The sequence below is a fragment of the Dasypus novemcinctus genome, chromosome 17 (assembly GCF_030445035.2).
Source record: "Dasypus novemcinctus isolate mDasNov1 chromosome 17, mDasNov1.1.hap2, whole genome shotgun sequence".
NCBI classification, from domain to species: Eukaryota; Metazoa; Chordata; class Mammalia; order Cingulata; family Dasypodidae; genus Dasypus; species Dasypus novemcinctus.
In genome coordinates this window covers 85431963-85456029 of record NC_080689.1, presented here as the reverse complement: position 1 = coordinate 85456029, position 24067 = coordinate 85431963, and the positions used below count along the sequence as shown (strand labels likewise).

Here is a 24067-nt window from a genome sequence, read left to right as displayed (position 1 = left end):
AAGTCATGTGATAAGTGAAATGCCATTTACATGAGCCCATACAATGCCACTGGAGGTTTCCCTTCAGTTCAGAGACTAAGAGTCCTGATCCTCACCCCACCAGGCTAAAGCAGAGTTTACAGAGAACCTGAGCTGGCCAGTAGAGTACAATCTATGCAGCCTTACAAGTAGCCCAGAGGAAGATTCTAAGAAAAGAGAGTTTATATCTGACGTCAGGGATAAAAAGAATTAAAGAAATTACCCACTCAAATCTGGCAATTTTAGTCTCCATGAAGTGAACCCTAATTTGGCTACCATAGAGGCAAGGGGATCCTCTGATGTTGTCACCATACCATGAGGCAATCAATTCCTTATTTAGATCTAGACTAGAAGAAGGGAGCAGCATTCCTGAGCATCAATGCATTGGGGAGGAGTAAGAGAAGACAATCTATATAGACTGCCATATCACCCACCTTTCAGTTCTTTGCCTCTGTTTAATATTCTATATCTATTTATAGAATCAACTTCATGAACTCACATCAATATATGCATTTTAACCCACATCCACAGGGATCACTGTGATTTTTGCATTTGCATATATGTAATTATTTTTGATATACAAAGAAAGCAAATGGGGTGAGACACAAGAAAGGACTGGATAGTAAGTTGAATTCCAAGGCTGCAGTGTGATTTCTGAATGGAACTGGCCATCTGTAGTCACATTTTATTGAATGAGTCCTTGATCTGTTTCCTTCTATTCAGAATTGCACTCACTGTCTGTTCCCTGCTGCTGTCCTCTCTGCTGGAAGAGGGTGAAGCCTTGTGAAAACTCATCATGGTGAAGCCTTTCTCTTTTGTCAGACTGTGATAGTTTAAAACATATCACATGGAGTGGTCTTTGGTTGAGATCTGGCTGACCTACATATGTAGGAATTGGAGGGATTTTCTGATGTATATAGGTGTTGACTGAGTATGGGCATGTAATTCTCCCATTTAACAGAAGGACATAATTCCCTCATATGTCTTATTGGGACTCATAGGGAAGGACAAAGTCTATCTCTAGGAACAGGCCTGGCTGTCTCACTTGAGGTTTGGGGATCAGCTGAAAGCAGGCGGGGTTATCAACAGGATGAGGAGGGATGTGAAAGAACAAATGACCCTCAGTGTCCCTTATACAGTGTCGAAGAAATCATAGGATCTGTAGTGAGTTCCTGAAATGAAAAAGGGTATGAAAAGGCATTTAATACCTCTTGTGATCAGTAAACATGAAATGAACTACAAGGTCTCAGATCCATGGCTTCCAGAATAGACTCAATTTGGTGAGGAAGGATCTGAGCAGGGAAGGTACATTCTTAGTGCTTGTGCACTCACTGCCCACTCTCAGACTAGACTCTTCAGGAAGGTGTGCAGATGGTAGTCAGGAAGAAAATTGGGGGCTCGCAGACTTTATACATAAAACCAGGTGTTTTCTTGATGGTTGGTCTGGAATGGCTGTGGTTTAGAGACACTTTGTGAGCAATGCAGACCAATGGTCATTCAAGATAGTCACTTGACACCCAGAAAGACTCAAGGCAAGAAAAAGATACACAGATGATACAGACTGAAGAAAAGTCAAACGTTTGGACTTTATCTAGACTATCAGTGGAATTCATGTAAGGGAAATAACACTCTTATTTAGGTCAGGGTTTGTAATGTAGAGCCAGGATTTTAGGTCAGTGTTTGGGCCCTTCTTTTGGCTCAGGAACATCTTCTGGGGCTTTGATTTTCACCACCAGTAACTTTGTGGGAGGAACATTTTTTTTAAAGGGAGGGTCCTAATATGCCACAGCTCAAATGGCAAACCAACAAGTCAAAAAATACGCAGAAACGCAATTAGGAAATATTTTGAGATGAATGAAAACAAATACACTACAAGCAAAACTATGGGATGCAATGAAGGCAGTACTGAGAGGGAAATTTTTTCCCCTCAATGATTACACTACAAAAGAAGAAAGGAAAAATCAAAGACCTAACTGCACACCAGGAGGATCTAGCAAAAAAGAACAACAGACTAAATCCAAAACAAGCAGAAAGAAATTACAAACATTACATAATAAATAAAAGAAATAGAGAATAAAAAACAAAAACAATAGAGAAGTATTAAGAAAACTAGAAGTTGGTTCTTTGGAAATATCAATAAAATTGACAAACTGCTAGGCAGACAAAGAAAGAGAGGAAGAGGATGCAAATAAGTAATTTCAGAAAAGAGCAGGAAACATTATACTGATCCCACAGGAATAAAAATGATCTTGTTCTTCTTTGACAAAGATAGCTAATGCAATATACGAAAACTGCATTGGCTTTTTGTAAAGGGAATTTCTTAGGGTAAAGACTTACAGTTCTGAGGCTGCAAAAATGTCCAAACTGAGGCATCATCAGAGATGCTTTCTCATCAAAGGTTGGCTGCTAGCAGAACCTGAAGTCCTGCAACATGGCAAGAGAAGGTGACAGCCTGTGTGTGCCCTCTCCTCCAGGCTGCATTCCCCTTGAGCTAGCTGTAGGCAATGAAGCATATGGCAGGGCTGGTCTCTTTGGCTTTGATATGCTCCATGGGTTTAACCTCTTGGCTATCAAGTTTCTTCAGCTATGGCAGCTAGAGATCTGAAGATCTTTCTCACATTGCAGGGTAAAAATGGCACCTGTCTTTCTCTGTTTGATCTACTTCTCTATGTACAATACAGGAGATACCAGCAAGAGTGTGGAGACCCAATCTATTTTATGCCTCACAGACAGCGTCCAATCGAACCACACGCTCACAGGCATGTATAGTTTAATTACTTGATCTTCTGAGAGTCACAAAAGAACATCAAGCTGTAACAGATCTTAAGAGCACACAATTGTATGCCAACAATTTAGAAACCTAGACGGAATAGATACATTCCTAGAAACACATGAGCAACCTACAGTGACTCTAGAAAAGAAAGTCTCAACAGAGCAGTTACAAGTAAAGAGATGAAATCCACATCAAAAACCTCCAATCAATGATTTGAAAAGACAGCTCTCCACAGAAGATAAGCATAGGGCCAGAAGGACCTTGAAAAGATGCTCAACACCATTTGCCTTTAGGAAAATGCAAATTGAAACCACAGTGAGATACCTTTTCACTAAAATGGTTGCTATTAAAAACAGAAAATAACATGTAGAGAGGATGAGGATAAATAGGAACACTCTTTCAAGGCCAGTGGCTATGGAAGAGAGACTGGGGATTCCTGAGAGATGTAAGTATAGAACTACCATATGACCTGGCAATCCACCACTAGATATATACCCTAAAGAAATGAAAGCAGGGTCATGAAAAGATATTTGTACACCAGTGTTCATAAGGCCATTATCCAGAATTGTGAAAAGATGGAAGGAACTCAAATTATCAATCAACTAATGAATAGATAAGCAAAACATGGTATACACACACACACACGCACACATACAGGCATAGATTGCAATATTATTTAGTCATAAAAAGGAGTGGAATTATCCCCATTATGCAAGCGTGGTTCCAAAAAAAGAAAATCTGTTAATATAATACACCATATTGACAAAAAGGGAACAAAAATGATCATCTCAATTTACGTGGAAAAGGCATGTGACAAAATCCTGTTTTTTTTCCTCATAAAATCACTTAGAAAAGTAAGAATAAAAGGAAATGCCCTCTACACGAGAATGAACACTGTGGCAGTTTGAAATAACCAATGGACCTCCCAAGCGTCATTATGTTTGTAAACCCCCGAAAGACATTATTTTGTAAATGGGCCTGTTCCTCTGAGTGTAACCCACTTTGATTGCCTTAGATTCACCACAGAGGTCTTTAACTAAATTACCAGTTAAGATTTGGAATTGTCCTGAATGACACTGCAATGACAGAAACAGACCATTATATATCCTGCCAAAACCTACAGAATTATGTGGGAGAGAATGTAAACTACAATGTAAACTATAATCCATGCTTGGTGGCAATGCTCCAAAGTGTGTTCATCAATTGCAAAGAATGTACCACACTAATGAAAGAAGTTGTTCATGAGAGGAAAAGTGGGAGGGGTGGGGAGTTGGGCATATGGGAATCCCTTATATTGTTTTTATGAAACATTTTATGTAATCTTAAGTATCTTTTAAAAATAAATAATATATTTTAAAAATTGACCTGTGAAATGTGGGCTTTGATTCAACCAAGTCAGGAGGGTGTGACTCATGTTTGAGTACCCACCCCCTTATCAAGGACTCTTACTCAAGACAACACACAGGAAGAGAGAAGAAGACAAGGAACAGAGAACTTTTGTCAGTTCTGGAGCCCTGAGGAGAGATGAGTCATTTGCCTGATTGCTTGCCCAGAGAGACAAGCCCTATGCCAGCATAAAGCTGAGATTGGAAGAAACTGGGCGGGCAGCCTTAAGAGGAAGAAACAAGGAGGCAGAGAACACCCACCATCTTGTCTCAACACATGGCAATTGACTTTGGTTGGGAAGCAGCCATGCGTTGGAATCTGTATGGCCTTATAAGTGTAAGTTTTTACCACAAATAATTACTCTTTATAAAAGCCAAAAGATTTTTGGTACTTTGCATCAGCACCCCTTTGGCTGACTAATACAGGCATATAGGGAACAAACCACTGCAAACATCATACTGAATGGTGAAAGATCGAAAGCTTTCCTTCTAAGATCTGGAGCAAAACAAGGATGCCCGCTGTCACCACTGCTCTTCAGCATTGTACTGGACATTCTAGCTAGAGCAAGCAGAGAAGAAAAATAAATAAAAGTCATCCATATTGGAAAGGAAGAAGTAACATTTTCACTATTTGCAAACCACAAGATTCCATGTATAGAAAGCCTCATAAATCTACAACAAATATACTAACTAGAGCAAGAAAGAAATTGAGCAAAGTGATGTCCTATGAAATAAACACCCACAAATTTGTAATATTTGTGAATGATTGTAATGAGCGTTTCAAGGAGGAAATGAAGAAAAATATCCATTTCCAATTACAATTAAATCAACTATCTCAGAATAAATATAGCCGAGGTTGTAAAGAACTTATGTATGGGAACTACAAAACCGTGCAAACAGAAATCAAAGACCTAATAAAGGGAAAGACATTGCATGCTCACGGATTGGAAGGCTAAATATTGCCAAGATATCAACTCTACCAAAAACGAATGATAGATTCAATGCAATCCCAATGAAAATTGCAATAAACAGCTTTGCAGAAATGGAAGACAATCATCAAATTTATTTGGAAGGATATGCTATCCTGAAAAGTCACAACCATCATGAAAGACAGAGTTGGAGGACACACCTTTCTTGACTTGAAACTTATTACAAAGCAGCAGTGGTCATAAAAACATGGTCCTGGCCTAAGAATAAATATATAGATCAATGGAATCAAAGTGAGAGTTCAGAAATTGACCTTCACTTTCATGGCCAATTGATTTTTCCCAAGGATGCCAGGTACCCTCAATGGGGAAATAATGGTCTCTTCAATAACTGATGCTGGCAGAACTGGGCATCCATATGTAAAAGTATGATGGAGGACAACTATCTCATATCATATACAAAAATTAACTGAAACGTATAAAGACTTAAAAGAACTAGGAACATAAAACTTGTAGAAGAAAACTTAAGAAGTTCTTCAGAACCATGAGTTGGGCAATATTTAGTTTTGTTTTTTAAAAATATTTTTTATTATTATCATTCTTACTTTAAAGATACATTGATCACAGAAATTATTGCATTAAAAAATATAAAGGTTCCCATATACTGCATTCCACACACACACACTCCTTCCAATCGACAACTTCTTTCATTAGGGCAGTAGATTTCATTGCATTTGAAGAGCACATTCTGGAGCATTGCTACACTGCATGGATTATAGTTTATTTTGTAGTTTGCACTCACTCCCAGTCCTTTCAGTGGGTTATGGCAGGTTATATTATGCCCGCATCTGTCCCTGCAATATCATTGAGGAGAACTCCCAAGTCCTGAAAATGCCCCAATATCACACCTCTTTTTCCCCCGTCCCTGCCTTTGGCAACTCCCATGGCCACTGTCTTCACATCAATGAAATAATTTAATTCTTCCAATGCTAGAGTCATGACAATTCTATAGGAGAATACCAGTAAATCCATTCTATTTTATTCCTGCATCCTGAGGACCCTGGGATGGCCATGTCCACTCCAACTTTAAAATCAAAAGGGGGCTTAGATCCCACATGGCTGATGGATGGAATTCTCCCGCTTGCATTTGTACACTCTCTTGGTTCCCTGGTGCAGTGGTTGACTATCCTCACCTCCCTGTTAGTTGACATGGGCAAGTCCAAAGAAAAGGAGAGTAAGTGTTACAACTCTGCTGAGGCCCAGGGCCCAGCTGGCATATAGGCAGTCCAGAGATTCAAGTCTCCTGAGCATATACCAAACCCAGCACCTATCACAGGTAAGGGAAAAGTGACAGAAGAAGCATGCATAGAGAAGTCACATCTGAATCCAACTCCACACTCAGGAGCACAAATTCCACTGACGAGGCAGTGAACTCCAGAGCCATCTGTCATGATCAGAGAACCTGGGTGTGTCTGTACCCCTCAGAAGGACCCTTCCCTGGGGTTGTACCTACTTTGGCTGTCTCTGAGATCCTGCTGAGATGAGCATAAGTGCAACCCCTCTGAAGACCTCCCAACTCATTTTGAAGTCTCTTAGCCATATAAACTCATCTGTCTTTACCACTTACCCGTTTTATTCAAGGTCTTTTTCTAGGTACATCACCAGCAGGTGTTGGTAGTAATACCTCAGCACCAGGGAGCCTCATGCCCAGAGTCATATCCCACACTGGGGGGAAGGTAATGCACTCACATGTGGAGTTTGGCTTAGAGAGTGGCCACATTTGAGCAATGTGGAGGCTCTTGGGATGTAATTCTTAGGCACCCTACAGTTTAGGCCTACTTGTAATTTAAAGCACTTAGGCCCATAAACATAGTCATCAGTATCAAGGGCCCATCACTGGACCATCCTTCTTCACTGGTCTTTGCCCTTGTACTTGGGTATTGTTGCTGCTCCAGTGGGGAGTGGGGCAGAGTTTCCCGGAATGGGAACTCAGCCCTCCCTCAGTTGTTGGAAACTCTGGAGTGAGGTATCATTGATTGGGAATGCATGGGTGGGAGGGAGTTCTCCAGGGCAATGTCTTCTTAGATTTTACACCCAAAGCAAAAGCAACAAAAGAAAAATAGATAAGTGAGACCTAATCAAGATTATAAACCTTTGTGCCTAAAATGCCTTTATAATGAAAGCAAAAGCAATCTAATTCTATGGAAGGATATATGGGGAAACCATATATCCAATGAGGGTTTTCTATCTAGAAAATATAAAGTATCGTGAAGGTCGACATATATAGAATGAAAGACAACCCAATTAAAAAACGGACAAAGCTGCTGTCAATTGCAGTGAAGTGGGCATCGCCATGCCAGAGTCCTCAGGATTGGGAAATGAAATATGACCTAGAGTGGACTTACCGGTATTCGACTACGGAATTATTGTGGCTCTAGCAGTGGAAGAAATTATATCACTGATGTGGAGACAGTGGCCACTGGAGTTGCCCAAGGCAGTGACAGGGAAAAGGAGGCATATTATGGGGGCGTTTTGGGGACTTGGAGTTGGCCTGAATGATATTGCAGGCACAGATGCAGGGCATTATATATCCTGCCATAACCCACTGAATGGACTGGGAGAGAGTGAAAACTACAAAGTAAACTACAATCCATGTGTGTAGCAATGTTCCAAAATTTGTATTCATCAAATGCAATGAATGTACACCACTAATGAAAGAAGTTGTTGATGTGAGAAAATGGGGGTTGTGGGGAATGGGGCATATGGGAATCTCCTTCATTTTTTAATGGAACATTTTGTGTGATGTATATATCTCTGAAAAATAAACAAAATATTGCATCTGAGGCTGAGTGGAATCTCTCCTGAGTTATTTATGGTAGACTGAATCAAAATAAATGTTTCTAACAGTGAAAAAATGAAACTGAAAATACATTTTGAAACATGGGCAAAAGTCTTGGATATGGCTCCAAAGGGTAAAAAATGGCAAGAAAGCACATAAAAAGATGCTCACTGTCATTGCTATGATGGATATGTAATTCAAAACCAAAATGAGATATCATAACATACCCACTAGAATGGCTCTTATTAAGACATGGAAAATAACAAGTACTGGAGAGGATGTGGAGAAATAGGAACACCCAGTCGTTGCTGGTGGCAAAGGAAAATGGCCGCACAGCAGCAGTTGGACCTTGCAATATGGAGAAGGCATTCCCTCTGAAAATTCTGTGATGACTGGTCGCCATGGTTACTTCATGATGCACATCTGCCTCACGGTTCTAACTGTCACTCTGTGCCCAGAGAGATTTGAAGTTGGTGGCAGGTGGAAAAGCTCCCAGCTTCGTTCGTACGGCTCATAGAGATGGGAAATCTCAATTGCTGCTCAAGAGGTGTGAACATACTGACTTACTTAATCTAGCTACTACCCCTCAATTTGGCTAGTGATTTTTCAACAGAATATTCTCCTCATTCGTTTCTAGTTTCTCCTCTCTAACTCATCCTACAACATTTCGGATGAGCTTTATACTTGTCTCTTACTACTTCGTTCATATTTTAGATCCTTCTATCAAGCTGGTTGCCTTAAAATGAATCCCCCATTAGAAAAATTTAGTATTTCTTTTAATGTTCTGTACCCTTCCATCTTCTCCTCAGCTCCATGTCTGTTTTGCCGCTGTTTTTTAACTCAGCAAGGGCCAAGTAAATGATTTATTTCAGAATTTGGAGTTAAAATGGATGGCTAGACATCAGAAGTGAGGCATTTCATAAGACGAAGTGTACTAAAGTTGGTTTTTAACATGCTTTACCATTTCTAAGCATCCTGAAATGCATACATAACTCAGTATGTTTAGGGAATCTATTGCTTCCATTCATATAACTAGTTTTCCAAAGCTAGTTATAAGAACCTGAGTTTCTAAATGCCAGTAAATGAACCAATATGCACCTTTCCTTTTATCCTTGGGGTTTATCCAAAATTTTCATTTGACAAACTTACTTATTGATGCTTTCACTTACCCACTGCCCTCCCTAATGGTAAGTATGGGGGAAATACTGTAATTTTTTTCTCCACCACCTAATGAGCAGCATATCTTTCAACACACAGCAATAGATAGAAAAATAGGAAAATGAACTCATAGACATTGATAGATAAGCAAGTGCTTTGACACTTTCCCACCCAGAGAAAAAAGATAATGTATATAGATGAGAAGAGAAATAACATTTATGCAGTCGGTGGCCCAGTAGCAGCCCAGTTCAGGTTTGGTATAACCAACATCCATAAAGAGAAGCATCACGAGTCAAGCAATGTTCCCAGAATAATTCATGAGAAGTATTCCTGATATACTGAGAGTTACTCTGTGTCTTCCCACCTCCCACAGGTGACCCATCTGAGGAACTCCCTAATGCCAGGGCAGATGAGGAGAACCCATCTAACACAAAGGTAGGGTTGACTTTATTTAAAATAAATGTGTTGGTTTCTTGGTTTCTTTCTTTTGCAATCAAATTCAGATTTGAAAAATTCATCATGTAGAGTATAGAATTTAGGTACTGTCTACTTGGGGGTAAGCAGGAATGGGTAGACTCTCTTACCAACGGACAGCTGGTGCCAGAGGGCCTTCAACATCGGTGGTGTCAGTTGGGAGACACTATGTAGAAGACCCCCTGCCTTAGTGGCATTTTTTTCTCCTTAGATTAATAATTTTGTAATTGTCTGCCAAAAAGGAATAGAAGGAAATACATTCTGGGAGGGTCTGCACCTTTTCTAATGGTGTCCTCTACTTTGCTTTTTTGTTCTTTGACTTAAGAGTGGATCCCCACCTGGTTTTCTATAGCAACTAAGAGAGCAAAAGACCTGTGTAAACGATACCCAGCCTAATCTGACTCTCACATGCTTTCTTTTCCTCCATTACAGGTAGCCTCAAGAACAAGAGAACAAGGTGTGTATTCTGGAATCACTGAATGGCTGGGGATAGAAAATAATAGAAATCTAGATGAATAGGTGGGCTTTCCATGATGGCTTACGTGGGGATAATTGGGATAATTCCCAGTTCCTTGTGGGAGTGAGAATTGGGGATGGTGTGAGAAAAACTGATCTCAAGGGAAAGAACCTTGATCATGTTTCTTCAACTTTGATCATGTTTCTGGAAGCAGCTGGGTTGCCCTTGGGTAGTGTGGATTAGTATTGATTGTAGTTGAGGCCTGTCAGTGAGTAAGTCTGTGTTGTGTAACTGTGAATCTGAATGTGTGTATGTCTGTGTGCTTGTATTTATTCATACTAGACAGTGTTCCTGTTTACACGGGTAAATCAACATTGTCAACTCTACCAAGAAAATGATTCCTTCTGGCCAGTGCACAGTTTACATACAGTAACTTATTAAATCCTCATCACAGCCATATGTCACGCATGTGTTTAAAATACTGACACCTCAGCTGGAATGCAGAGGCACAGAGACCTATGTCAACAGTCTCACTAGAGCCTAAGATTTAGAGCCAAGTTCTGTACCCAGGCATGAGGCTCCAATTTTGAAACTGAACCTGCATCTAAAGCTCAGACATGGAGATATCAAACACTGTACATGGGAAATTTGGACAACATTGGCATCCATGCATGTACTTGAAAGTTTTCAAGCCTACCGAGTTTTCAACCACTGCTCATCATTATAAGATTTTGCCTGTGTCACATAACCCAGATTACCTCTCAAATTACCGTACTGCTAATTTCACATGCATTTGTCCAGTCACATATCTGAGAGTTCAAAGTCACTATGTAGGGAAACAAAGTCAATATCTCTTAGATTTGGGTCACTCATCATTACCTGGCCAGTATCTGATTAAAATCGGGAGATTCTTCTAGTGTATTTGCTAACATTAATGCCAGTAGCCCAAGAAATGTGCCAGTCTTGCAAGCCATGAGTTGTGTGTACAGCAGAAGGTAAGAACTCAAAATTTCCCTTGGTTGTTAGCCCAGGTCACCCTTATTGAACTGTCTTGTGTGCCTGGTTAGAGATCCTCTGTGCTCAACCCATGCCTATCTCCTTAATGAATTCTCCAGTGTGGGCTGCTTAGTGCCATCACAGATCACGCACCAGCTCACTCATGAATACACACAAGGAATAAAAGAGGAACTTGTTATTATGTAACATTTTCATAATCTACAACTTCTATAAATATAAAAAATTTTTTTTGAGAAGGAAAACACAATAGCAAAAAGAGTAACCTTAAATGTTAGGATTTCAACATTTTAAATTTCAAAATTGGATTTCCTATATATCAACAGATTACTGAATAAATACACAAAATACTGTGCCCAGAACTCAAAATTCCAGACCCTAAATAAACTGTAAACTTCCATAAAAGGGACAACAAATGGAGAGGCAGCATAAATGGACCTGCAGAAGGTGAAATGGTTTTAAAGGTGGTTAAGCTGTGCTTCAAAACAGATGGTGTTATGGGATGCAGGTTGTGTCATAATGAACACATTACTATTTATGCATTTGTAGATTTACCATTTGTAAGACACTTTAGGAATCCTGAGCTGGAAATCCAAGGAATCTTTTTCTCATTTTTTCCTGAACTTTTCCCTCCCTCCCTCCCTCCCTCCCTCCCTCCCTCCCTCCCTCCCTGCCTTCCTTCCTCCCTTCCTCCCTCCCTCCCTCCCTGCCTTCCTTCCTCCTTCTTTCATTCCCTCCTGTAATCATTGTTGTCTCTAAAGACTCACTTCTTTCTGTTTTATAGCAAATATTGATTTTCTCTAGGTTTTTTTTTTTTTTCATAACAACTCACTTAAGACTTTTAAGGTGCTTCAGTGGTTATGAAGCATGACTATATAAATAAAATAAATGCTTAACTTAAATGGAAGGATTCCTTTTAACAGTCTTTTGCGTTAGTGACCTGTCTATCTTCATAGAAAACTTTTGCCAGATTTTGAAGTACATCACAGAATTGATTTCTTTGCATGGTTTGTTTGTAGTGTTACTTATAAGACTATACCCTGTATGACAAAAATATATTCAAAGTACAGATAGGTGTTTTCATTTCATATTTTTGCCGGGAAACAAATGGAATGAAAATCTTAACTTGAATACCTCATTCTCCAAGATATTAAAAGGCAAAAAAAAAAAAGGGAGAACTAAAATGTTTTGATATTTGTCTCCTGTCAAATCATCCACAGTACAGGTTCTTTTGCAGAAGGTGTCACCTATACAATATATGTCAATTGCATTGATGTATAGAAGGGATAATTGTATCCTGGACACTCTGGATGCCTCTTAAATGTGCCAGAATGACCTGGGTATAAAGATGAAGACCAAGAATGGGTGCACACATGGAGAAATTCACCCATGATGCTGTGGGGAGGGCGCTGTTACATTCACCTGGAAAACAGTGTTCTGGTATGGATTAGAGGCATGTGCACCTGTGACCCAGCAGTCCCTGTCCTTGTTCTATATAATCTAAGGGCCATGAATGAGGCATGAATGCGATGTCCACAGAAAGGCCTGCAAAGACTCATTTGCAACAGTTAGATCCTGAGTAGTCATTCAGGGAAACAATACAGTGTATAAAATGTAGAAGGAATACACTTATTGTGCAATGTCCTAATGTGATATAATTACTTGGCATTCCAAACAGCGAACGTTGATTCACACAGCAACAGCTTGGAATTCCCACAATATTCAGATATAACATCCAGCCATACTCAAAAGAGTTTATACTGTGTGCTTCCATTGATAGGGTGTGAAAAAGAGAGAACTCTAAATTACGGCAATCACGGTCAGAATAGTGGTAATTGCTGGGGGCTACTGACAGGAAGTAGCAAACGTTAGGCTGCCAGGGGCTGGACACATTCTGAGTGTAGGTCAGGGTGTTCACAACACGTGTGCTTATATGAACCACCAAGCCCTGTGAAGTGCATTTGTGTACTTCACAATCATTAAAATAAGCATTAATGTTTAGAAAAAAGAAATACAAAAAGTTAGCGTGCCCACAAAGTAATCTCCAGGTCCCAGTGGCTTCCTATGTTTACCACACAATATTCATAAAGACATCATGCCAAAGCAGAACACACTTGCAAAGAATAGATATAGAGGGACACTCTTTCATCAAATCAAGAGAATCTTGATACCGAACTCCAGAAAGACAAAGATGGGAAAGGGAAATTACAGAGAACATTCTTCTGAATACACGTGCTGAAATGCATGGAAAACATCTGCATTTTGGACCAGAGATTACAAAGGAAAGTACCTGGGATTTCCTGGCAGGATTTCTGTGGGATGATAGCAGAGGATGCAGGTTTCTGAGGGCAGCCTGGGAGAGGGAGTAAAAAGGAAATCCCTTAATTGATCAGAGTGTGGGACCCAAAGGAATACAGGCCTGGGTTGCTGAGGAAATCCCTAGATGGGGATTCTAAGCTATGTCTAGGGATGGGACTCTCTCCTTCCTCACTGCTTATTCAGGCTTCACTGGTTGAAGGGAGCTAGTGCTTTGCAGAGCTACCCTGGGCAGTTATTTGTGAAAATCCTGGGTTCTGAGCCACTGTGGTAGCCAAGCTGATGACTGGTCATCAGGAGTGGTTAGCTGACCCCCAGGAAGTCTTGTACAAGGCAGCTGACAGTGTGAATAGTTTGGGGTAGGATGTCCACAAGATTCCCTGGTCCTTCAGAGGAACTCCATTTGGGGGAAACTGAGTCATGTTCTGCATCAGAGAATTAACTTTTAGGCAGACAGTAGGGTGAGGATTTGAGTCATTCTCTTCCCTGGAATCAAGTACTTGGCTGGCCTTTGTCCACAGCTCCGGGGAGGGAACTTGGAACCCCTGGAATTTGCCAAGTTGGGGTAGCGCTTACATTTCCTGACCCAAATCCTTCACTCAGCAATGTTGTGAACACACAGGACTCGTTTGGGGGTGACAGGACATTGCACATGTTCTCCAGGAGCTCTAAAGCATCACACCCATGTAGGGCTGAAAGTCAGTGTCACGCCTCCCCTGTCCTGAGCCATCAAGGCTCAGGGCAAGCCACCCTCTCTGGAGCAAAGCACTAGTAGAATACTTGCTTATTCCTCCCAACCTTTAACAATTGAACTCTTCTAAGTCTTTTATGACATATTGGGCATTTTTCTTAAGGATTTGCTTGCATTTACTCATTTTCAGTTTCATAATATGCACGATTAAGTAGATCTTATTAAAGTTTTCAAATGACAGTGCTGAAAACTGAACCCAGAAAATTTACAAGCTATAACCTGGCTTGGGTGGCCTCTAAATGGTATTTGAACCCAGATGATCAGACATTAGCACACATTGGTCACTGTGCTTTGCTGCTTTCCTATGCTGACTCATCTACATAAGGGCATCCCACATCTGTCTGTTGAGTTTCTAAAGTGAACAACACAAAACTACAACATCTTTTGAAACCAAAATTAGACCCAATGGGGTCTTCTGGGAAGCTCCTTAATAAGAGGATGATAGTTTGAACTCTAAATAATTCATTGAAGATTTCCTATGCTCAACTGTCAATAACATGTCAACTGATATTTCTATTGTGCATGCGTTTCCCAGGTTCATGTCTCAAGTATAAAAAGAGAAAATGTGCTACTCAATCCAAAAAGTCTACTGCCCGCCATTCCCAGTCTGTCAGACGTCGCAAAATCACCATGTGGCCAAGGAAGAGGAAGGGACATCAAACATCCCCAAGCAACTCTTCTTCTTTGGAAGGTACAGTGGAATTGCAATCATTGCATTGCCTCAGTAATGTTGCCTGTAGTTTATGTAGTGTCCCCTACTGAGGGAAAACCTATACAAAGGCCAAGATGCCATCTTTTTTAAAATTAATGTTTGACAACTTTATTATTATTTTTTTAAATATACCTTGTAAGGTTCTTTTTCTCTTTTTTTAAGATTTACTGATTTATTAATTTCTCTCCCCTTCCCCCCACCCCAGTTGTCTGTTCTCTATGTCTATTTTCTGCGTCTTCTTCTTTGTCTGCTACTGTTGTTGTCAGCAGCATGGGAATCTGTGTTTTTTTTTGTTGTGCCATCTTGTTGTGTCAGCTCTCCGTGTGTGCAGCGCCATTCCTGGGCAGGCTGCTTTCTTTCGCGCTGGACGGCTCTCCTTACAGGACGCACTCCTTGTGCGTGGGGCTGCCCTATGCGGGGGACACCTCTGCGTGGCACGGCACTCCTTGCACGCATCAGCACTGCGCATGGGCCAGCTCCACACGGGTCAAGGAGGCCCGGGGTTTGAACCCCGGACCTCCCATGTGGTAGAGGGACGCCCTAACCACTGGGTCAAGTCACAACTTTATTAATCGTGTTAGTAGATAGCACCACAACCACATAATGAAAGAGGCACTGACAAAAGTTGGTTTGTGTTTACTGGTAAACAGCATTTCAAGGCAATGTTTGGTCATTAATCTATTTATGAACTTTAGCTGAAAGAGTTGACTTCAAAAAAGTGCTGTGAGATTGTTATAAGAATGATATAAATTGTTAGAGGAGTTTTAGATTCACATAAAAATTGTGCAGAGAGTACAAAAAGTTCCAACATGTTTCCCTGCCATCCTCCCAGTGCAGACCCAGCACTGTTTCCCCTGTTGACCACTCTCATTATTATGGATGTGTGTATAATTAAAGGGACAGTACCAGTACATTGTTTTGGAGAATCATGCTTCCTGTCTACCCCTCTGTGCATTTTGACAAAGGCATATTGTCATGTAACTCCCATGACAAAAATTCAGGTGTTTTATTGTGTCCCACAAATTACATTCAGAAATCCTTGGTAACTGTGTGTGGTGGGCTCATTTGGAAATAATGTATTTGCAGATGTGATTAAGATGAGGTCTATTGAATTAAGGGTGGGTGTTAATATTCTATGACTAGAGCACGTATAAGAAGGTAAGAGACAGAGGAGAAAGCTGTGTGAAGATGGACCGACACTGGGAGGAGGAGGCCATGTGAAGATGGAAGAAGAGACTGGAGTTGTGCTGCCATAAGCCAGGGCACCTGGAGCCACCTGAAGCCGGAAGAGTCAAGGAATGATTCCTGGCTAGGCTCCTCAGAGAGACAGAGTGGTGCTACGGACACGATAATTTTGGAGTTTTTGTCCCTAGATCTGTGAGGGAATAAGTTTCTGTTCTCAATTGCCACCCAATTTGTGGCAATTTATTATGGAAACACTAGGAAACTAGCCAGATTTGGTACTGGGAAGTGGGGTGTTGCCTTAATAGATACATGGAGAGGTCTCACAGAGGCTTCACATCAAAATATTGTTTCTGAACACAGACATGGGTGATGTTTACCCACATGTTTCCGAGTTGTGTGCAGCCAGTGAGACTTCCCATTGAGGCCCAGACATCAAAGATAACAAACAGAACTCAGCACTCTGCACTCCCTGGATTTCCAAATACGTTAAAAAAAAAAAAAAAAAAAAAAGGGAAATCATTGTTGTATTCAAGAATTTCGGAGAGTAGGCTTTTTGCATAAGATAACAGCAAAAAATAATGTACTTGTAGACAATTAAAAATATATAAAAAACTGTATATTGAAATTTGATTGACTTTCCCTCCATTTTCTATACTCCTCTAGGTTCTGTCGTTAAGTACCAACTGTTAAATTTTTGCACATCCTTTCAGATTTACTAATTGAAAATTCATGTGCAAGTGACACTCTACCACAACTTTTCTAAGGGCTTTACCTATAGTACTCACATGTTCTTCATTTTTAAAGAAGTTTTAGATTACATGAAAGTTATTTGTAAATATAGGGATTCCCATATACCCCACCTCATCTGCTCACATTTTACACATTTAACAACACATTTCATTATTGTGATATATTTTTACAATTGATGAGCAAATATGGAAGCATTGTTACTAACCATGGTCTATAGTTTGCATTACCGTTTACACTATGCCCTGCACAATTTTACAGGTTTTGACAAAATGTATTCTGGCCTGTATCTGTCATTGCAGTGCCATGTGGAACAATTCCAATATGCCAAAAATGCCCCATGTTACACCTATTCTTCCCTGTGCTTCCCCACAGAAACTGCGGTGATCACTGTCTTTCCATCAATGTGGAAAGGACTTCTAGTCCTAGAGTAATAATAAATCTACTTTGGTCCATATTTACATTTTCCTCTTATGTGTGTTCATTCCTCAATCTTGAGGATTTCGGAATGCTTATGCCCACGCTACTTCTGATTAAGATGGGTTTTAGCTCCTATGGGGTAGATGGAGGAAACACTGTTGCTTGCAGTGCTAGATATTCTCTGTCTTTTGGGATGGGTGTTGTCCATCATCCTTCTTTTGTTACTTATCCTGGGTGAATCTGAGGAACTGGAGAGTAGGTGTTGGCTGCAACCCTGCTGAGATTCAGGGCTCCAGTGGCATATGAACACACTGCAGATTTAAGTCTCTGGGACATACATCTAATGGATATAGTGATAAGTATAGGTTCAAATATATGGGCAGAAAAACCGTGTGTAGGAAATGAGCCTAACTCTGATACACCGGGGAGATTGGCTATCATATATTCTAAGGTAAGGCCCACCCATGTGGTGCCGATTTCCTGAGTTTGGCTGAAAGGCCTAAAGTGTCCAGATGTCTCTAGAGCCCACAGCAGCACCCCTGCTTGAAGCACTGCTTTCTATGGCAGTCATTGAGATCGTCCTGAGATGTGCAGACCACTCATGTCCCTGCATGTGTCAATTATTAGTTGAAAGAAACTGGCTGTGAATCAGCAGTGATGGTCATTTGTATGGAGCCTTCCATATCATGAAGGGTACTATATTCATTTTGCAGGGCTGCCATACAAAGTACCAAAATCTTGGCCACATAATAGCAAACAGAAAGAATAAGACCTAGAAATGTGTTCTTCTACAGCTCTGGAGTGCAGAAGTCTGGAATCAATGTGTCACAGCACCATGCTCCCTCTGGAGGCCCTAAGGGAAGAGTTCTCCTTTGGCTTTCCCTCTCTTTTGGTGGAGGATGGCAATCTTTGGTGATCCATGGCATGTAGCTGCATGAGTCCAGCCTCTGCCTCCACATTCCTATAGCCTTCTCCCTTTACTGTTTCTTTCTGTGTCCCTTCTCATTTTACAGGGACACTAGCCGGTTGGATAAGGGAGCTTGGGAATGGTATTACATGCCTATTTCTACATCAATGTGCTCTCTGGCTAGGAAAATGTTTCATGTTTCTGGGGAGGTTTAATTTTATTTCTTTTCCCCTTTTGAGTTCATGAAAACTTTGTTGCAGATGCTTTGGTATTTACATTTTCTTCTGATACTTTTTCATTTTTCTTTCTTTGAGAATTACTCAAAGAATTGGAACTTTATGATAAACACTTAGTGTCTTACACATAAAATTATTTTGTCATTTGCTTCAAGTGTCATTTGAAAATTACCCGTTTCCTAGATGCCTTAATCACTGTTTCAGTCATCGTGTAGGCACTGCACAGGAGCACTCCCTGATAAAATATTGGTCAGTGTCTTATTATACCTCTCTAAACAGTCCTCTCCCAATCCTTTCTCCATCCCTCCTTTCTCCACTCCACCCCACACAAACACACATACAGCACAGCAAAGAAACATATTCCCATTTAGATGCTGCCAAAATTGGGGTCACTATAAAGGTCTCCTAATTCTTCACTCAGAACTCTGTTCAAAGTTAACTTGTGGTTCATTCCATGACTTGGCAAATATATCAATTGAGACACTTATAATTAAGGTAAAAAATAATCCAAAGTGATATTTTTATGCATTTTGGGACAAAGGACTTCATAATAAATAAGACCACTATCATTTGTAATTGCTGTTCATCTCACTTGACTGGGTCTCTGTTAACAGTCAGGGAACTCATTCATTCAGAAGAACAGGCATTACACTTAGGCTGTCAACAATGGGATCTTTGCCAGCTTTGTCAGATTCATTCAAAAGGGAGATGATACATAAATAATGTGGCTGTTGTTAAGCAAAGCAGGTAAACTTGGAGTGTGGACTCCTGGGTTGGAAACTAGCTGAGTCTTGAGTAGATGTATCTTGAAAGAATATATGCAAATTGATAATAAGCACAAGAAATGATACTCAATATAATTAATCCTCAGTGAAATGCCAGTCAAAACCACGATGAGGTGCCCCTTATATCCAGTAGGGTAGCTAACGTTTTTAAGAGAAAATAAAATGAAAAAAACAAATATAAGTGAGGCTGTGAATCAACTGGAAGGCCCATCCATACATTGGTGGAAGGAAGGTAAAATGGATCAGCCACATTGGGAAATAGTTTGGCAATCCCTCATTGAGAAAAACACAGGATTACCATAGGGCCAGCAATCTAACAACTAGGTCTATATATAAAAAGAATTTAACTTAAAAGGGGGACACAAATAGGTATTTGAAAACTCAGTGTTTTTGGCAGCAGCATTCAGAATGGCCAAAAGTTTCAAACCACCCAAGTGTCCATCAAAATGGGAATCAGTAAAAAAAAAAAAAAAGAAAAGAAAAAAAGAAAAAAAGCATATCCATAGAATGGGCCACACAAAGTAAAGAAGTTCTGATGCACCCTACTATATGCATGATACTTAAAAACACTATACTGAGGAAATAAGGAAGATATGAAAGAAAGACAGTGTATCGATGTACTTATTTGAAATATAAGAAAAAGAAAGCTCAGAGAAAGAAAAGGAGATTAGACTTTATTACCAGGGGCTAGGGAGATAGGAGATTAGGCTTATTGGTTAATGGCTACAGTTTCTGTTTCAGGTAATGAGAAAATTTTGGAATTGAATGTTTGATGGGATGGTAACACAACATTGGACATGTAATTAATTGATGACAGCAAATTAATTGTATAGATAAAAATGAGTAAACTGGCAAATTTTATGTTTGTAGATGTTAACTTGTTGAAAATTTTTAAAAATCCTGTAGAACAGATGAGAAACTCAAAGTCAACAAAGATCTGTGAGGGCGAAGCAGTAGCTCATGATGTCAATGAGATTCCAGCAATTTTGCTGGATTTCAGAATGGGTCAGATAAGAGTTGGAGCCATATCACTGTATCATATTGTACATTTTAGTACCACTTGTTCGTGAGCTATTTCACATTGATTTAGACTCTCCTTAACTACAAAGCCAAGGGTCCTATTTCTGATGCCCATGATTTCCTCTCTTTGGTCTCCTTCTTCCATGAAGTGTGTCTGGGTAACTCCACAGTCCATGTTTCCTGACCACCCGGACCTGCACATTGTAAGCCCCTGTCTGGGTCAGGCAAAGATCCCTGAATAATATCAGCCACACCCCACTGTACTGACTGTTACTCTGTGTCCCCCTAGCTCCCCTGGAAGACCTGGTGGAGGACCCTCTTCGTGACAGGGAGGATGAAGTGGTTCCACCTAATGTTGAGGTAAGGTCATCTGTTTTGGTCTAAGACAGAAATATTCCTTTCTCTTATTTGTCCTTTTCAATTGAGTAAATATCATAATACATGATGGTGTGAATTATAGATATCACCCACTGGTCAGGGGAAAGGATATTTGGAAGGGTTCTCTTACCAAAAGAGCCCTGATAAAGAAGGCATTAGAAATTGAAGCACCAGGTTATATAGCATATGGTAGTGGGCTTGTGCCTCAGCACCAGTATTCTGCTTGGATTTGAACTTTTGTAACTCCCATCAAAACGGTCTGGAAAGTCATATCCATCAGCCATTCCTAATGTATTTTCCATGTTTATTTACGGGGCCTTTGACTTTACGAATGCTTCCTATCAGTTCTCATAAAATCACAAATACCTGAGAAGATGCTACTCAACATCATAGGATCCTCATAGTGTTTTCTTTTTTGCAATTCCAGGGGAACTCCAGAGAAAGTGAAAACGGTAGGTATTCTGTGCTAATCCCACATCCGAGGGTAAAACAGAGGTGAAATAAGGAACTTCCAGAAAACGTTCAGCTGGGGACATCCTGGACAAAGCATCATGGTGACAATGAAATGGTTTCTCTGAAGGGAATCTGCCCTTGTTACTACAGTCTGTGGTTTTGTCTGTGGTCTCTTTAGGTTGTGCAGGCTTTGCATGCATGGGGGTTTGGGGGGGTCTAGTGTGAGTTTCTGTGGTGTAATTTTGACTTTGTGTGTGTGCATATGGGGGCAACCATGAGCAGTTTCCCAGATGTTATAGCCCATTTAGACTGGACAATTACCAGGGACAACAGGGACAGTTTTCTCAAATATACCCCATCACCACTGCATGTTCTATGTACATGAACTTGTTCCACACTCACCAAAGCTGGACCTGGAGTTTGCTTTCTATGACCACAACACAGATGGAAAACTGAGGGCAAAGGTGAACATCCCAAGCTCTTTCACTGCTAATGGGATGGTACTAAATGGGAACCTAGTCACATGTCATAATACTTTGAGTTACAGGCCTGAACTTGCCACTCAGCCATCTGCTTACTAGAAACCATACAAGGGAGTTACAGCACCTGTATATATGCATACACCAGAATTTACATGAGCCTACAAAGAGACCAAAACTGCCCATCATTATAAAGTAGCCTCAGTGGTCACATGACCTAGGCCAAGTACCTGTGCTGGCTACCACAGACTTTGATATAGTTATTAGTGCTCAAAGGACACAGTAATCATACATGCTAATGAGCAGCTCCAAATTCTGAGAGTCATGAGGCATCACATAGGATGACGTGATCCATGATAACTGGATTGAGGTCACAGCTCAGGAACTTACCCGAAGCAGATAGGCATCGGGAAGACAATTTAGTACATATGACAGCATCATCCCAAAGGACACGATAGGCACTCAAATCACGAGTCCCACAAGATGGTCTTTGAAAAATAAGAATGCAGACACATCTTGGTTCTTAACCTGGTGTCCAAAACCCTTGTGGAAACGTTCCTAAAGAGCTGCATTTGTGGGTGTTGACACTCAATCTGTATGTCCCTACATAATGGCTATCCCACATTTGATGGCCAATGATGCACGGTCGGTATTTCAATGGCTACTCACACTTGGTGTGGGAGAGAAAGACTGGAAGTAAAACCATCTGATTAATAAGTGTTGCTATTTAAATGTAAGATTTTAGTATTCCCAATCTTCTGTGATATGTTATCTTTATCCCAATGGGTTAGTGAATAAATGCAATAGAATGCATTACATGGAATGGAATCCAGACCACCAGAATACTTTGCTTCTAATCAAGTGATAAATTTCCGTAGAACAAATGGTAAATGCAGTGTCTATATATGTGGCGTGGAGATGGAATTCACTTGCAGTTGTCCAGAAGATACTGGCACTTAAGTTGAGATGTACTATAAAGAGGAGGGATGGTGGGACTCAGGCATTGAATCATAGCATGTTTTTCAGTGCCATTTGTACACTGGGTATGGTCAGAAGGTTTAGGTTGATATTAGCTTCAGAGCTAGGGATATATATTTGTTTCTTTCTGGCTGCTCTCTTTGCATCCTTCCTTCATGATGGAAGATGATCCCACAGCAGTTCTCAGCATGCTTGATAAACTACCTCCTCTACACAGTTAAGAGTCTTGTCCAAGGCTGTAAATTTACTTTGAAATTTATGAGAAACACACCAATGTGATGAGTCATTCTGTGTCATCCTAGAAGACCAGGAACAACTGATGGGGGCACTTCCAAGTGATCAAGAGGATGAAGAGGTCCCATTTAAAGCCAAGGTGAGCTTACTAGTCATTGATCTAAAGTTGATTTTTTGGTCTCTTACACTGTAATTGATATCAGATGAGGATACTTAATCATGAACATATTAGATGAAATATTACATTTCCTTGGGGTGGGAAGCATCATGTGGGGGCTCTTCTAACTGATCCAACATTGAAAAGATCAACCACAAAGGGGAGCAGAAGTTGACAAAGTAGGCTTTTGCTCAGCTACAATTTTTTTCTCCTTGGATTAAGAATTTGTAATCGCCGCCCAAATTGAACTTAACAAATGTGCGTCCAGGAAAAGCTCATGCCTTTCTTGGTGTGTCTGCTACACCTGCTCATCAGGTTTGCTTGACCCCTATTTCACATCTGAATTTCTAATGCTGCAAATCAAGCAAAAATCCTTTGCAAACAGCCGAAACATGATCTGATCCTCATAAGGTTTTCTCTGATTGCAGGTGGCCCCAGGAGAAAGTCAAACAGGTACATATCTAGAATTGCTGAATTGAGGTAATTTTGGATTAGACAAGCAGGGCATTGATCCTAGGTTTGCCTGGAAAGCCAGGGTGGTTCCAGTTACTGGCGGGATTTTTTGAGGTATGGTTAAACATTAAACATTAATTCCTCCTGATAAGGAATGTGGTCATGCTCTATTGTTCTCTCAGTAGATGTATTCACTTCACTTGAATGGATTTGTGTCTATGGCAGTCATGGAGTGTGTATGAGCGAAGCCTATTGGAGGGATTGAGAAGGTGTGTGTTGGGGCATTGCTGTGTGTTTCCCTAAGTGAAGGGTCCAACATACACAGGACAACTGTCATTGAAACCTTTCTAAAACACCATCACATCACCACAGCACATATTGCATATAATAACCTGTGAACATCTCACTAGAATCATTCCTGGAATTATGTAAACTCTCCCTATCCCTTACAGCCAGGTTCTGAGGGGCATAAGTTAATGACCCGAGATTTCAAATTCCTAAGTTGTAGAGACAAGATTTGGACTGAGGCATGTAACCCCTATACTACTACTCTGAACTACTGAATATTACCTAATCACAGGTATGGGTCACTAGTGACAATGAAGGAATTTCCACTGCCTATATAAATGTAGGTGCCCACGGCATTTCCTAAACATGACACTCATGTATTAGATATTCACAGGGGTCACATAACACAGGTTAGCAGGTGCATTTTACAAGATACTTATTCACAGTTATTAGTGTGAAAAACACATAGAGAGCCCCACATGTTGCTGGTAAACTCACAGACTCTCAGACTCGTGAGGTTTCAG

General features: G+C 40.5%; 2 protein-coding genes across 7 annotated transcripts in view; one reads left to right on the top strand and one right to left on the bottom strand.

Moving 5' to 3' along the window:
• LOC131274051 (protein IWS1 homolog) overlaps nucleotides 1–24067 on the bottom strand; it is a 113147-nt gene that overhangs the window by 47051 nt on the left and 42029 nt on the right. The window lies entirely within an intron of this gene.
• The window catches only part of LOC131273793 (protein IWS1 homolog), a 119928-nt gene that overhangs the window by 86920 nt on the left and 8941 nt on the right, over nucleotides 1–24067 (top strand). For 2 of the 4 annotated variants that reach the window (XM_071208957.1, XM_071208960.1), the window contains 7 exons: nucleotides 9473–9534; nucleotides 10006–10030; nucleotides 14647–14802; nucleotides 20413–20483; nucleotides 20929–20953; nucleotides 22714–22784; nucleotides 23231–23255. In XM_071208957.1, coding sequence (XP_071065058.1) covers nucleotides 9473–9534; nucleotides 10006–10030; nucleotides 14647–14802; nucleotides 20413–20483; nucleotides 20929–20953; nucleotides 22714–22784; nucleotides 23231–23255 — 435 coding nt within the window. Of the gene's footprint in view, nucleotides 1–8358; nucleotides 8489–9472; nucleotides 9535–10005; nucleotides 10031–14646; nucleotides 14803–20412; nucleotides 20484–20928; nucleotides 20954–22713; nucleotides 22785–23230; nucleotides 23256–24067 lie in introns of those variants that run through there. The other 2 variants (XM_071208959.1, XM_071208958.1) reach the window with 2 other exon arrangements.